General features: G+C 42.7%; 1 protein-coding gene across 3 annotated transcripts in view; it reads left to right on the forward strand.

Annotated features, from left to right (window-relative positions):
- ITGB6 (integrin subunit beta 6) overlaps positions 1-16,872 on the forward strand; it is a 100,822-nt gene extending 83,950 nt beyond the window's left edge. For all 3 annotated transcript variants that reach the window (XM_083153963.1, XM_083153962.1, XM_083153964.1), the window contains 3 exons: positions 1,442-1,561; positions 12,136-12,302; positions 12,895-16,872. In XM_083153963.1, coding sequence (XP_083010089.1) covers positions 1,442-1,561; positions 12,136-12,302; positions 12,895-12,987 — 380 coding nt within the window. In that variant the 3' untranslated portion in view covers positions 12,988-16,872. The remainder of the gene's footprint in view (positions 1-1,441; positions 1,562-12,135; positions 12,303-12,894) is intronic.
- Positions 16,873-17,360: the final 488 nt, after the last annotated feature.

Raw genomic sequence — 17,360 nt, forward strand, 5'->3', positions numbered from 1 at the left:
AAAAAGTGCCCCCCAGCTGTGGCATTAGCCTGCTGACTTTTGGAGCCTTGTGCTGGTTTCAAAATATGGGGGACCCCCTACATTTTTGTACCCCATTATTTTGGAACCTGGGCTGGTCCAAAAGCCTGGTTCTGGTTTCTTAAATATGGGGGAACATCACCTTTCCCCCCCCCCCCCCCCCCCCTAGTATTTGGGAAACCCAGAACGGCACAAAGAGCCCGGGGATGGTTATGTTCGGGTTATGTTATGTTTTTTTTAAATTCTACCCAAAAAATCACACACTCCACTACTAAAATTCGCATTTTATAAAAAAAATTGCACATTTCTGTTACAAAAAAATCAGCAGAAATCGCAAGTGATTTCTGACTTGTTCGAAAAATGTGCACCCTAATACATGTCACCCCTAGTGTATGCAGCAGCGGCATTAACCTCTTTTAGTGATGGAGATAACTGTGTCTTTGTCTCTGGACAAACCGTGATTACGGAGCTGCCGCTACAGAGCTACTCTGGCCAATAGATCTTTTTGTAATTTACAGAATGCCCCGGGGGAGCTGCTGCAGCTTGCATGCTCTGGAAATGTCCAATAAAGGCACAAGGTTCCAACCTATACATAACTAAAAAAAAGTTTGTAAAATATAATGAGGTACAGTGTAAAAAAATATTCTATCAAATTCTAGTTGTCTTTGAAATCTTGAAAATATTTTTACCATTGCATTTTTTTAAAATTTACTTTAAACAATGTATATGTTAATCTAGCTTCAGGTGTGACTGCAGCTCATAGGTGAGGATCTCATCTACCCCCAATCATATTAAGGATTCCCTCAATGTCCAGCTGCCACCAAACAGGGAAAAGTACATTACTCAGAGAGAACTTAACCACAAATAACTTTTTTCTAGAAGCGAGTCAAATTACACAGAGCCAACATTCCTTATTTTTTTTCTTTACTTAACTGATTCCAACTGTTGTGGCAATGTATTCCAAACCTCACATAGCGAGAGGCCACCTCAGGGTATCACTCTCCTTTCATATAAGAATGTTCATTCCTACTGCAGTGTCTTCAGATAACTGGAAGTAATGGAGAACACACTGTGTCCTTTTAACAAAAATGAGACCATTATGTGCCTCTAGCTCTTTACAACTCGCATTGCAAAGACCTGCACAAATGGGCAGCCATTTTCCAGTAGACGAGTGTATTAGACGGTCAATGGTGACTGACAGAACCAGGATGTACTTAGACAAGTATAATCTAAGACAGACATAGGTATCTCCCTCTAACCAAAGTAAAATACAAAGAAATATTGAACTTTCTCTGGCAATTTTGACCGAGTACTCCTATCTCAGGCGTTGGTGATCTGCGGCTGACATGACAATCCATCAGGGCTGCTGTTTTGATGTCATGCATTTTATTTGTCCTGTCTCTTTCCCTTCTCTTCCCTTCAGATTTCTCCGAGGATAAATCTATTTTCTGTACCATGCAAGGTGAAAATGAATGTGCTATTACATTTAGGATGGCGACGGATGAGCAGGGAAAGAATGTAATTTATAACATACGCCAAAATGGTAGGCATTTAATATTGTCTGTCAGAGATTATAATGTGAGGAGGGAAACTGTGACAAATAGTCGCAGCCTAACACAATTGTTGGCAAATACAATACAGTCATTTGTATCTTATCTCGTTTACCGCTGACACTGGGCACAGAAATATGTCTTTATAAACAATATACATTATCGAATACATGCAAAGTGGAAATATGCAGAGTATGTGAAAAGAAATACACTTTACAAATTGCTGTGCACAATAAAATGAAATAGGATATTGCTAGTGAATGGTGATGTTAGAACTTGGCAAGGTCGTGAACATTTACACGTGGGTTTATAAAACAGAGTTGTAGTGTTTGTAATCAGATCATCGGTATACTCTCTCTCGCAAAAATTGATGAGTTAAGGGCCCCATACATCAGCAATTAATTGTGACAATTTTCAGATATGGAGATGATTGCCACAATTAATTTTAGATGTGTGGGCTCCCCTTTTGGCAATCCCAATTAAATCGCCAATCGATTGCTTAATCAGATTTTTAAACATGCTTAATAATCTGGTATTATCTGCGGATCTTTTTTAGATGTGTGGGCATTCCCAATTCGTCTTCTTCATCTATTTACATTATGAACAGCTGAAATGACAATCGATTGGGCAATTTCCAGATATGAAGATGCAATCTTTAGATGGAAAAATCACTGAAATAAATCTGTAATGTGTGGGCAAAGTCAGATAGATTGTAAAATCCATTTATCTGGCCAAAAAATCCCTTTATCTGGAAAACCATAAATTGTGATTGCTGATGTATGGGGCCCATTAGGGAGTTAAGTATTAATAATAGTCCTGTATACCCTGTATTGTTCTATTGTGTGCCATATTAACAGCGCTGTGATCCGATTGTGGCACCGTACAATAAAATGTAATAATAATATTAATAATAAACCCTAATAATATAATGGGGTGTGTGGTCTGAATCTCTAATAAGCCTTTTGCAGGAGAGGTCTGCAAAATCTTCTGAATTAGGCTATTAATACATAGTAACAATTCATAAAATTATGCAGGAACTGCGGTTTTTGCATATTTTTATATAAAATATGGGGCAGTACGGATGGTGTACTGGTTAGTATTGCTGCCTCACAGCACTGAGGTCATGGGTTCGATTCCCACCATGGCATGTTCCGCAAAATGTTCTGCAAAAATGCCTAGTGTGTATGGACCTTAATGATAACTTGCACCATGACCTCCAACCATGGTGTTAATATATATATATATATATATATATGGTAATAAAACACACTTAACAATACCATACCATACTGTACAACCTTGGGACATTCCCACCAGATGCTAAAACGTATTTGTTACTAATCACTATTACTCGATTACTTAATACCGCTTTGCTCTGTGAATACCTGACTGCAGCAGCATTTGTCTAGGGAAGGATTGTGAAATGTATTTCTGTAAATCTCAGCCCTTCACTGGTATTGTTTGACACAGTGTCCCATGAGTAATCATCAGGCTGCTCATTTGTCAGCATTTCCCAGCTGTCGTTTAAGCTAAGTGTCATATAGCACGCTGATCAATTTCTACAGCGCAGAAATCAGACCCTTTGAATTTGTGGAATGTTTTGCAACCATCTCGGTCCCTGTAGGACACAAGCTCTAATACGTCTTTTTGTTGCTTTTTTATTTGACTTTTTATAGCTGGTTATTCTGCTGCAGAGATATTCATGTGTATGTCCCTGGCCTCAGGATCAAATGTGTGACAACTGAGGACATCTGATATGTAAAGGGTCATTACAGCGTAGGTGTCATGCATACCATGCAGACCTTCCAACAAGGACTGTTACTGTGGCCTATATTGCATACTAGCTGCGGTACCTAGCTCCGTGAGATAGATAGATAGATAGATAGATAGATATAATGTGTTCAGTCAATGACTCAAAATATAAATAAATTAGCTACTTGTTTCCTAGCACGGCGCCCAGATTTCCTACGTACGTTAACGTAGTGAAATCGCATCGCATGGGCCAATTTAGTGCCGTGTGATGCGATGCAATTTTTTTATGTAATTTAGTCACTGCTCTGTATGCCCCATGGGATTGCATCACATCGCACATCCCGCAAAATCACATGCGATTTTATAGGGTGTGCGAGGCCATTACATTAGCTATACAATAATATCATTGTATGGCATACAATGATGTTTTACGCAGCCCCCCACTATCGACGCCACCCCGAAGCATGGCGAGCGCAGTGGAAAACGTCCTCCGACGTTTTCATACCCCCACTATCCATGTCGGCGTGGAGTTGTTTCTATATAGTTTGGTGAGCGTAGTGAGCCACCGAGCCTGAAGCGTGGCGAGCACATCGAGCCCCGTGTGGGGACGCGGATTACTTTACATGCATTCCGTGTCTCCTTGCTGCGCTCGCCACACTTCGGGAACGGTGGCTCGCTGCACTCACCACACTATATAAAATCGACTCCATGCCGACGTGGATAGTGGGGGTATGAAAAGGTCGGAGGATGCGTTCCGATTCCCCTCGCGGGGGGTCGCTGCGCTCGCCACGCTTCGGGGTGGCGTGGATAGTGGGGGTACCTAAAACCTCTTTGTATGTCATACAATCATATTATTGTATAGCTATCGATCGCATGCGATCGCATGCGATTTTGCGGGAGGTGCGATGCGATGAGATCCCCTGGGGCATAGAGAGCAGTGAATAAATTACATTTCAAAAATCTGCATCGCACCTATTGCATGTTGACCATTTGCTGTCCAACTACTGACTGTCTGTCTAGACACTGTAGAGCTATCGATCCATAATGGAGGCATGGATTACCTAGGAGCAGCGATGGCGGGGATCACCCGGGAGCAGGGTGATCTATGCAGGACATCTTCTCTGCCAATATTGTGCTGCTGCACTACCTATTACTATGTTGTTTGTATTATTTTCTAGTGTCACACTTCACTATGCACTACTCTGTAAACACTATTGAAAAAGTCAATTTGTGCTGTTGTTTCATACACTTGCAAGCTTGCTAATTTGACTCTTAAATGTTTTCTTTGTTTCAATATCTGCAGAAATATATAAACCTTATAAATGTGTGTGAAATTCGTGTTTGGTCCCAAATACATGCTAAAGACATTTCTTATACACTGTGCATGTTTTAAATATATTTTTGATAAACGACACTGAGCTCAAAGTGACATCTAGTGGTTGTTTGGTGAACAGTCAGCAAGTTAACAATTTATAACCAGAAACTCTAAAAGGGGTAGCAAAAGCAGAGCAGCTTGCCTTGTTGGATTTAGTACGTTTTCATAGAAATATAGAAACATAGAATTTGACGGCAGATAAGAACCACTTGGCCCATCTAGTCTGCCCCTTTTTTTTAAACATGTTACCTCAAACCATATTTGATCCTTATTTTTTTGTAAGGATATCAATATGCTTATCCCAAGCATGTTTAAATTGTACTACTGTATTTGCGTCTACCACCTCTGATGGTAGGCTATTCCACTTATCTACTACTCTTTCTGTGAAGTAATTCTTCCTCACATTTCCCCTGAATCTTCCTCCCTCTAGTTTCAGTGCATGTCCTCGTGTTCTGTGCTCCTCTTCCTGTGAAGAATGTCTCCCACCTGTACCTTGTTAAAACCCTTGATATATTTGAAAGTTTCTATCATGTCCCCCATTTCCCTTCTCTGCTCTAAAGTATACATATTAAGATCTTTTAGTCTTTCCTGGTACGTTTTGTGATGTAGGCCATGCACCATTTTAGTTGCTCTTCTTTGTACAGTCTCTAATGTATTTATATCCTTCTGGTGATATGGCCTCCAGAACTGAACACAATACTCTAGGTGAGGTCGTACCAATGACCTATACAGTGGCATTATCACTTCTTTCTTTCTTTCTCTCTTTCTTTCTTTCTACTGCTGATACCTCTCCCTATGCAACCAAGCATCTACCTTGCCTTCTTCATTGCTTTGCCTACCTGCTTTTAAGTCCCCTGAAATAGTGACACCTAGATCCCTCTCTTCCTCAGTAGTTTCCATTATAGTGCCATTTATACTATATTTAATCTTTGGATTTCTGAGACCCAAGTGCATGATTTTGCATTTTTTGGCATTAAACTGTAGTTGCCATGCTCTTGACCATTACTCTAATCTACCTAGATCAGGGCTGGGCAATTGCGTCCCTCCAGATGTTGAGGAACTACACATCCCAGCATGCCTTGCATCAGTTTCAGCATGGCCACATAGCAAAACTAAAGCAAAGCATCCTGGGATGTGTAGTTCTTCAACATCCGGAGGGCCGCAATTGCCCAGCCCTGACCTAGATCCTCAATCATTTGTTTTACCCCTCCTGGTGTGTCTACCCTGTTGCATACCTTTGTGTCATCTGCAAAAAGGCACATTTTACCCTCAATTCCATTTGCAATATCACCAATAAAGATATTAAAAAGCACCGGTCCAAGTACAGATCCCTGGGGTACTCCACTTGTAACCTTTCCCTCCTTTGACTGTACTCCGTTTACTACAACTCTGTTTTCTGTCCTGCAACCATGCTCTTATCCATTCAACTATCTTAGAATCCAATCACAAGCTTTCAAGTTTATTTAACAGTCTGCGATGTGGGACAGTGTCAAAAGCTTAAAGGGCCCTACATACGCAGAGATGTGTGCCAGAGATACATAACGGGAGATTCAGCACAAGAGATTTCACTAATTGGCTCATTTCAGACAATGAGCCACATACAGAGAGATTTGTGTCAGAGATTCAAATTGGGAGATTCAGCACGGGAGATCTCAAATCTGTCACGACTGGACATTGTGCAGCTGGCTACTCTGGATGTGCCTGCCCAGACTGCGCTATATATATATATATATATATATATATATATATATATATATATATATACACACACAGTATATATATATATATATATATATATACATACACATACATAGTGTATATATATATATATATATACACACATATATATACATATATATATATATATATATACATATATATATATATATATACATATACATATATATATATATACATATATATATACATATACATATATATATATATATATATATATATATATATATATATACACACAGTATATATATATATATGCATACACAGTTTAATAGTTTTAGTCCCCCATATAAAAAGTTTAATCGTTGGTGGTATAGTGTGGCATCCCCCTCTCCCCTCAACCGTTGGTGGCACAGTGTAAAAAAAAAAAAAAAGAATATACTTACCAACTCCGTTGTCTTCCAGCGTCGCGTCCTCTCACTGCAGCTTCCATCTGACTGCAGAGGGCGGGCGCGGCACCCGGCAGGTCCAGGAAGCGTCTCTGCTGGGCTCCGGCGGCGAGGCTTCCAGGCGGCGGGGCTTCCAGGCGGCGGCAGCGGGGCTTCCAGGCGGCGGCGGCGGGGCTTCCAGGCGGCGGCGGCGGGGCTTCCAGGCGGCGGCGGCGGGGCTTCCAGGTCGGTGGCAGCGGGGCTTGACAGTCACAGTCACCGGCATGACAGTCGCTCAGATGGCCCTGCTCATCCCCGCGCCACACATGCGGGAGATGAGCAGGAGCTTCTGAGCGACTGTTATGAATTGACTGACCGGGCCATTCTGAATCTTGTGCAGATTCAGAACGGCGGGGGCGCGCATGTAAATCGCTGTGTGGGCTATATACACAGCGATTTACATGCATTTTCAGGCATTTTCTGAGCGATTTAGTAAAATCGCTCAGAAAGTGCCTGAAAATTGTGCTGTGTGTGGGGGCCATTACTAAAGTCTAGATAAGCTACATCTACAGCCCCACCTTGATCTATTACTTTAGTCACCCAGTCAAAAAAGTCAATAAGATTTGTTTGACATGATCTTCCCCCAGTAAACCCATGCTGTTTTAGATCCTGTAAATTGCTGGTTTTGAGATATTCTACAACTCTTTGTTTCCATCAATTTCCCTACTACTGATGTAAGGCTCACTGGTCGATAGTTGCTTACCTCTTCCTTGCTTCCACTTTTGTGCAGTGGGACTACATTCTCTGTTTTCCAGTCCTCTGGGATTACTCCAGTAGCTAGTGACTGGTTGAATAATTCTGTTATTGGTTTTACCAGCTCCCCTTTAAGCTCTTTTAGTATCCTTGGATGTATCCCATCTGGCCCCATTGATTTATCCACTTTCAGTTTTGAGAGTTCTGTGAGGACTTTCTCCTCTGTAAATGTACTTGTTTCTCCCTCAGTTTTCTGACTATACTTGCAACTTAACTGTGGCCCCTTCCCCTCTCTTTCAGCAGTGAATACTGAGCAGAAATAATTATTAATATTATCTGCTATTACATTGTCCCCCTCAAGAAAACTTCCACTCTCTGTCTTCAGTCTAATTATTCCACTTTTTGTTTTTCTCCTTTCACTTATATACCTAAAAAAAGTTTTCCCCCCTTTACCCACTGACTGGGCCATTTTCTCTTCAGCCTGTGCTTTTGCACGTCTGATTACCTTCTTAAGGCCCATACACACTTGACGATTTTCTGCTGAAAATCGCTCAAAACAGCCGTTTTGAGCGATTTTCCGCTGAAAATCGCCTGGTGTGTATGCCCCCCAGATTGCCGACTAGCGAGGATGCGCGCTCCCGCATCCTCGCTAACGAGGTGGGCAATCTGCTGGTTTTACCAGCACACCTAGCGATGATGGCTGGTTTTTCAGCCATCATCGCCAAGTGTGTACAGCAGCCGGACTGAAAGCTGAAAATCTTTCAGTCCAGCTGACAGCCCGCTCCCTCCCCCTGTTCATACTCACCCCTCCCCGCTCCCCATGCTGCCTGTCTCTTCTCCTGGCTCCAACGCTGCTGCTGCTGCACAGTGACAGGTTCTCCTCCACTCCCCTGGCCGGACATACAGCTCGGCAGGACGCCCCGCCCCCAGCAGAAAGCCCCCCACCCCCAGGCTTACAGGCTTGCTCCCTGCTCCTGCTGTGTGGAGCATAACCCCACTGACCACCAATGAAGGTTTTTTAAGGCAGTGATATAAACATTGCTGGCACATGCCAGCAATGTATATGTTACTGCACCACTGGGCACCAATGATTTTGTTTTAAGGCAGTGATATATACATTGCTGGCACATGCCAGCAATGTATATGTTACTGCACCACTGGGCACCAATGATTTTGTTTTAAGGCAGTGATATATACATTGCTGGCACATGCCAGCAATGTATATGTTAATGCACCACTGGGCACCAATGATTTTGTTTTAAGGCAGTGATATATACATTGCTGGCACATGCCAGCAATGTATATGTTACTGCACCACTGGGCACCAATGATTTTGTTTTAAGGCAGTGATATATACATTGCTGGCACATGCCAGCAATGTATATGTTAATGCACCACTGGGCACCAATGATTTTGTTTTAAGGCAGTGATATATACATTGCTGGCACATGCCAGCAATGTATATGTTACTGCACCACTGGGCACCAATGATTTTGTTTTAAGGCAGTGATATATACATTGCTGGCATATGCCAGCAATGTATATATTACTGCACCACTTGGCACCAATGATGTTGTTTTAAGGCAGTGATATATACATTGCTGACACATGCCAGCAATGTATATATTACTGTACCACTCAGTGGGGTTATGCTCCACACAGCAGGAGCAGGGAGCAAGCCTGTGAGCCTGGGGGTGGGGGGCTTTCTGCTGGGGGCGGGGCGTCCTGCCGAGCTGTATGTCCGGCCAGGGGAGTGGAGGAGAACCTGTCACTGTGCAGCAGCAGCAGCGTTGGAGCCAGGAGAAGAGACAGGCAGCATGGGGAGCGGGGAGGGGTGAGTATGAACAGGGGGAGGGAGCGGGCTGTCAGCTGGACTGAAAGATTTTCAGCTTTCAGTCCGGCTGCTGTACACACTTGGCGATGATGGCCAGCAATGTATATGTTACTGCACCACTGGGCACCAATGATTTTGTTTTAAGGCAGTGATATATACATTGCTGACACATGCCAGCAATGTATATATTACTGTACCACTGGGCACCAATGACACATAAGCCAGTAATATATACATTGCTGGCACATGCCAGCAATGTATATATTAATAGCACCACTGGCCACCAATGATACTTATAATGCAGTATATATATATATATATATATATATATATATATATATATAATGCAGTAATATATACACAGCTCTTAAACGCCCCCGTGGCAACGAGCACTTCACCCCCACCCATGGCATCGATCATGAAGGGCCCTGGGATCGAGCATGAAGCCCCTGGCATTATGGTATGTGGCTTAATTGGCATCATGGTGTGTGGCATAATGTGTAATGGGCATTGCGGTGTGTGACATAAGGTGTACTGGTGTGTATAACATGTAATGGGCATTATGATGTGTGGCATAACGTGTAAGGGGCAATACGGCTGCAAGTAAAATCGTAGCTATGCACATGGGCGGGATTTCCCTGGGCAGGACAGCATTTACCTGATCGCTGGGCTACGAATATACGCAGCCCAGCAATCAGTTCTGAATCAGGCCCCAAGAAAAGAAATACACTGAATAAAATGGCCCCTGCTCTCACCCTTGGAATTTTAACCCCTCCCATTATGTAAATATCCTTTTATATGAAAGATTTTCAGCAAAGTCTTTCGCCTCCTGAAAATCTCTTGCTCTTTGGGGGAAAATAGCTCAGTGTGTACGCACTACTTTGGTGATAGATAAATCCATCAGAGATTTTGGCAAAGTCTTTGGAAACGAAAATCTTCTAGTGTGTATGGGCCTTTAGCCTCCTTCTGTCTGACAAGATACACCTCTTTGTCCTCGTTCTTTTGCGTCTGCTTAAATTTCTTAAAGGCCAACTTTTTTGCTTTCACAATACTTGCTACTTCTTTTGCAAACCACAATGGCTTTCTTTTTCTTGTGTTTTTCCTAACTCTTTTGACACAAAGTTCTGTTGCTTTTAGAATTGCACTTTTTAATTTTTCCCACTTATCCTGCACTCCTTCCAAGTTCTTCCACTCTGCCAAAGAATCCCTTACAGAGTTTCCCATCTCTCCAAAATCAGCCTTCCTAAAATCTAACACCTTTGTTTTTGTGTGCGATGAGTCAGTCTCTGTCTTTATTTTGAACCATACTGCTTGATGGTCACTGCATCCCAGATTTTCACCCACATTTATGTCAGATATTCTGTCACCATTTGTAAGTATTAAGTCTAATATTGCGTCCTTACGAGTGGGCTCCCTCACCAATTGCTGGAGGGATGCTCCTTGCAAGGAATTTAGCATGTCCCTACTTCTGGTGAAACTTGCAACAGGCAGCTCCCAGTTTACATCAGGTAGATTAAAGTCTCCCATGATTATCACCTCTCCTTTTAATGCCATTTTATTGATGTCCTGCAATAGGCTCTTGTCTAGTTCCTCTTCCTGACCTGGTGGTCTGTAGATCACCCCTATACGAAGAATCGCCTTCTCCCCTGTTTCTATGGTCACCCAAAGGGCCTCCGTTTTTTCTTCAATACTTTGTATTAAGGTAGTCTTTATATATTTTTTTCACATATTGCAACCCCTCCTCCTATTTTTTCCATTCTGTCCTTCCTAAATAAAGTATATCCTGGTATAGCTATGTCCCAGTCATGATTTTCATTGCACCATGTCTCTGTAATAGCCACAATATCCAGTTCATCCCTTGTCATTATTGCAATTAGTTCTGGGATTTTATTTCCTAAGCTTCTAGCATTTGCACACATAGCTCTTAAAGTTGAGTTTGTGCTTCTCCTGCTGCTAGCTATGTTCATCTTTCTGCCTATATCTATTCGGTTTTGATCAGCATTACCTTCTGTTGCAGTGGATAGGCTTCCTGTTCCAATTGCCTGCAGAGACAATACCTCTAGGTTGGGGAAGCAGATTTCTTCATTCTCAGCAAGGATTATATTATCACCCAGTTTATATCTGAGGAAGATTTGTTTATTAATTCTGCCTTTAGATAAAACCAGATCTTCAGAATAGATACATCAAATTCATCCAGGATATGATTTTTTTTGTATAGCCCGTATCTGTGCTTTGTACCCTATTTAAAAAAAAAAATGGCAGACGGTGCAATTGATCTTCAGTAACTCTTCAAAAGAATCTTCAGTAACTCCTCAAAAGTGTAAAGGCATCTGTTTCCCCTTCCCCTGTAACCCTAAAAGCTCCTTAGATATCGAGGGTCTACAGACCCTCCTTCAACTCAGACTCCCTGGGATCAGCCAAAGCTTCACCAATGGACTACATTTACAGAATTAAGCTGATCCCCACCATTTCTAAGGTAGTGGAGGTTTTAGAGCAGGAGGAAAAAGAAAGATCAACAAGCCACACCCCCACTACTCCGTGACTCCCCCTCCAGGCACACCTCCAACAGACAACATACGTATTATTAAGGCGAGAATGTGCTGGTATTTCCTCTATGATAAAGTGTACCTACTTTCCTATACATTTAAAGTGGCCATCAAACTCAATACAATTTAAAGTGTAACATACTGTAGTATTTACACTGTTTTACTGTATGGTTACTAATTATAATATTACTTTTGTCTCCAGATTGTCCTACACCACCGAACATTCCAATGATCCTCCTGGGTGTCTCTATCGCTATTGTATTGATTGGTATTGTGTTGTTGTGCATATGGAAACTCTTTGTGTCATTTCACGATCGCAAAGAAGTTGCTAAATTTGAAGCAGAAAGGTTGAAGGCTAAATGGGATTCGGTATGTATGTAGATACCTTGCTAATTTTTGTATGTAGATAAACTAATGTATAATATTACAAGACAATATATATGTGTATATTAAGGGTTACTGTGAATGCAGTGTTAGGAATAGTTAGGCTATTTTTCAAATGCAGTATATTTTATACACGGTTCTGTAAAGTTGCATGAGCTGATCTGAGAAACCTTAAATCCAAATACCTGTAATACCCACAACTCCAAACATTTTATATTATATTATACAAGTTGTGACCATATTAGCCATTACAAGAGTTTCTTGGCTTACTACTTTATGTTCCACATGACTGTGGTTGCCATGGTAGTCATATGACTGCAAACCCTGAGTTTAGAAAATTCCTTTTGGCACAGGTTGTACCAAACACTTAGTGGAAAGGAATCCCTTTCCTCAAACTTTGCAAACCCTGCATACATAATACAGTAAATCATTGATAGCAGACAGAAGAAACAAAAGAAGGATAATGACCATATTTCGTCTTACAGACAACCACACTCATTTATGTTAAAATTAAGGGAAAAAATATTTTCTCCTAAGGTTAGTGCTGTAAAATAAATCCGTCTTTCTTTCATTTCAGGGGGGAACAAATCCACTGTACAAAGGTTCCACTACTACATTTAAAAATGTTACCTACAAGCGGCAAGAAAAGAGAAGAGATGGTGCAGTGTGAGGGCTACATGTTACTAAAGAAGGTTAATGTGTAGGAGGATCCTCCATGGGCCTATTTAGCTGCTGTGAAATCAATAGTTCTAGTGCTAAAACCTTTATAAAATAACAGTTTCTCCATCTCCAGTCTAGGTTGGGGCTGTGCTCACGTTACAGGGGATTATTGAAAGCCAAGCCGTTACTGAAAACAAAATACAATATTGCACTAGTATTACGGACAGGTTTCCAGGCGTGGGTCATCTTAATAATGTTTCACAAGGCCACAGTATGTTCCAGAGATAACGTGTTGGCAGCTATTTACTGTACAAAGACCAGAATCTAAGATCAATGTTATTTCTGTCTCTGGCGGGGACCTAATAGGTGGCTATAATAAGTCCCCCCCTCCTTTCTACTGCTGCTTTGTCTGTGACTGTAGCAGAGCACAAGGCTCAAAATCATTGCAACACATAGATTTGTTGATGGTCTGGAACATGGGAATTCCCTTTGATGTTCCAAGGAAGTCTGTATGTAGACATTGACAAGGGCAGGCAAGGACATTATTTGCCATTTGATCAACTTTTTTATCACCCATAACAGAAATATCGCTGTCATTTTGAAATCTTGAATCTACTACCAAACATTGACCTGCTTTACAGACTAGAACAATGCACAGAATTAGAAAAATTGTTATTTAGTGTGCCTTATGCTTGTACAAATCGGAGTCACCGTGTGTCATGTCTCATACAGAGAATAACACTACTGAACCCAGCAGGCAGGGTAGAGAAAACATGTAAGTAATGACTGTTTAAATGATACGATTTGTAGTTAATAAGCAACTGCTATTCAAAAAAAGTTCTAGATTGCCGACACCGGTGCAGCTGCGATCTCACTAAGCTCATTGCTGCTGCTGCGCTCTCAGAGATAAGAGCAGAGGGTTCTGGGTCAAGATTGGCTTACACATAGAAGGCCTGATTCTGAGTCAGATGGAGCATCAGATGTCCTCATATTTTTTGGAGCAAGCTTTTCTATAGCTTGATATTAATGCCGCTACAAGGCAGTGCATCCGAGTGTGCAAGGCCTGAGACACCCACTCTGCATTATTGTATGATGCACCATCGGTCGCACCATAGAAACGTGCACTCGCCTATCTCCATAAGGCAGCTGGCCAGGGTACTTGCTCATGGGAACACCTACTGTAGCGTTCCCATGGAAATCGCCAGGTGACATTGGCACTGGGGCGGGCAGTTCCTCCCGAATGTGCACGTATATATAAGTAACCTGAGAGTCACTTTATATATATGCGTGCACGCACCACATCAGATGTGGGAGGATCCTCCTGGCCTGAGAATGGATGTTTATGTAAAACCACCATTTGCATTCCTTGCGTCCAAACTCACTGTGCGAGGGGGGGGGGCTCTGGTGGTCTCGCAAGGCTGCAAATTCGCAGCCTTGCAAATCAACCAGAATAACCTCCCAAGTGGATGCTAGCTACAATTAGTTTGAAATGTACTTGGAAACTGATAGCAAGCATATGATTGTTTTCTTTAGGAAACACCTGCTTTGCCCTCTTTAGAATTTTCAATGGATTTGGTAAAGGCAAAGTTATTGTATGCATCATCTCCTGCACTGATACAGATCACTGCTGCTGCTAATAACACTGCTGCTGAACCCATTCATTATAAAATTTCCAGGTCATATTTCATGTTAACCTTTACGTTACAGATGGAGCGGGCCTAGTCTTTGCAGGGACTGGCGAAAGTATCGCCAGCCCCCGCCAGCGGCCAGCTCCCGTCAGGGACGCGTGCGCGATGCTTGTATGCCCTTTGGCAATGGAGCTTGCCCCGGGTCCCCACCGCCTCCCCAGCCGTCGCCGCCGGTCCCCCTCGCAGCCCCGACCCCCCCTGAACCCTGCCCGTCTCCCTGATGTGGAGATGGGCAGGGAGATGCTGCCCAGCCGCCATGATACTGGGACGCACGTGCACATGAGACGCACGTGCGCCCCAGTCCCTATCGCTGGTGCTCACCAGAGGAGAATGAGGCCGGCTCTATCTGTACTTGTTTGTTGTTTGTTTCTATAGAAGCTCGAGGTGTGTGTTATAAATCATCCAGTGTAGGGCCAAACCTATGCTGGGGGCGTGCGTCTTCGGATCTTCTCCAAAAGGAAAATGGCTCCTATTTCTCCCTATCCCATCAGAGCCAGAAGGCCTCATTGAGGGGAAACGGGAATCGGGAATCTTCAGGTCCCCCTACACCAAAACTCAAATCCTCGCCCCAAGAGACAAAATTTCTCCCAGGACCACCCTTTCACCCCAGGGTTGGCCAAAGTTTCCCCCCAGTGGACCAGATTCATCAGCTGTCCCAAAAAGGAGCCTTAAGAGACTTGGGTAGAGGGAACTCCATAAAGGTGTTGCTAAGACCCCCACAAATGGGAACACAGACATAAAATAAATAAAGTGTGTGGTGAAAAGGTGAAATAAAAACATGATCCTTGCCCCAGTGAAAAGGCTAGGGCACAGAAAAAATAGTGCATCCTGAAACTAAAGTGCTTAATGCACATACTAGTGTGCAACAACACCAGTGCATGCAGACACCCATGGCTGAGGCAGCACCACGGGCACCTAGCACCTCGGGCTTCACACTGTTGGCCATTTAATATGCATTCTTAAGCACATGTAAATGTTGTTAAAGTTAGATCCACTGTAAAAAATGAGGCAGTGCGTATTTGCATGTGTTGCTTGTGTTGCGCTGTGATGCCTTATGTTAAATAATTCTAGATCTATTTCAGTGCATCTGATGCACTTGGAAAGTTACAATCATCTCAAAGGAACCGTACAAATGAGATGACTGTAGATACAATGAGTTGCACTTTTGCATTTCCACATCTCACCGGCTTTAGCAAATTAAAAAAATTCCTGTTTTGCTAATGGACTCATTTTAAAATGTACTAAGGGCCTGATTCGGAGCTGTATCCTGTAGCAATGTGTTTGCAATTGGGCAATTGTCAGCATACTGCACAGGTGGGGATGCAATTGTTGACACTGGAAGGTCGACAGGGTCCTTAGGTCGACCAGCGGAAGGTCGAAAATGCAGAAGATTGACACTGTTTTTTTTTTCTCCACTGTGGTTCCAGAACAGGCGGTATTTCATGCCCTACCATCCACTAGGGCAAGGAGGGAGAATAGAATAGTGTGCCGAGCATAGCAAAGCACCGCACCCAAAGCTTAGCGAGCGGCTGCCGTACACTCAGTGTCCAGAACTAGACGTCTAGATCTAGACGCCTAAAAAAGTGTAAAAATACATGTCGACCTTCTGCATTGTCAACCTTCTGCCGGGTCGACCTAAGGAGTATCAACCTTTCTTGGTTCGACCTAATGATCCATACCCGTTCAGGTGTAATGGTGCATTTGCTTGACCACTCAGAGTGAGGATTTTATAGCCGAGTGACAGGAATTGAGTGTTTAGGAGAGTGAACAGGGAATGGTGGCAAAAACACAAGTTTGTCATGTCCATTTTTGGGTCATGTATATGCTGTCAGCTGCAATCATGTACGCAGAGGAACATGGCACCTGTGTGACTATTGCTTCCTACAGTTTGCATAGGCAGAGACCTGTTCTAGCAGTAGATGTCCCTAGTTTTATCATATAGGGTACGAAAGCAATCTCAAATAGCTCCATTGGGTATTCATTTCATTTCTGCGCCGCAGCTTCACTTGCTAACAACTCGAAACCTGGCCCCAGATGCGTGATTCAGACCAGCAAGCTGTGGGCCAAAATCGCTCCCCTGTCCAATGTTTGGGGGTTGTGCATGAATTAATATCACGTGACATCAGCGTCTATCCCGAATTTGTCCATCTCCGGCCAGAATAAAGTCAGTCTAGACCAGGCATGTTCAACCCTCCAGCCGTTGTGAAACTACACATCCCAGCATGCCTTGCCATAGTTTTGCTATTAGGGAATGCCAAAACTATGGCAAAGCATGCTGGGATGTGTAGTTTTACTACAGCTGGAGGGCATGCCTGGCCTAGACTGACTTTTATCCACGAACGGAGGAAAAATCATTCGATGTTGAGCGACCATTTAATGATTTTTCCTCCGTTTACGGATAAAAGTCAGTCTAGACTGGCAAATATACCGCTGCCTAGCAAACCGGTCCGAATTCTGCCCTAAACGCATTCAATCACCTACATTATTGCAGTGCGTTTTACTTCTGGTGTTTAAAAATGCATATATTCTTAATGTGTCTCATTGTGGGGGAAATTTACTAAGATGTGTATTCTACTTCACATGTGATGTTGCTATGGGCAACCAATCAGAAGGTACTTCTTATTTATTTAGCACCCTCTAGAGATAGTAGACAGGATCTGATTGGTTTCCCATAGCAACATCACATGTGAAGTAG

The sequence above is a fragment of the Crinia signifera genome, chromosome 7, assembly GCF_055691185.1.
Source record: "Crinia signifera chromosome 7, ASM5569118v1, whole genome shotgun sequence".
NCBI classification, from domain to species: Eukaryota; Metazoa; Chordata; class Amphibia; order Anura; family Myobatrachidae; genus Crinia; species Crinia signifera.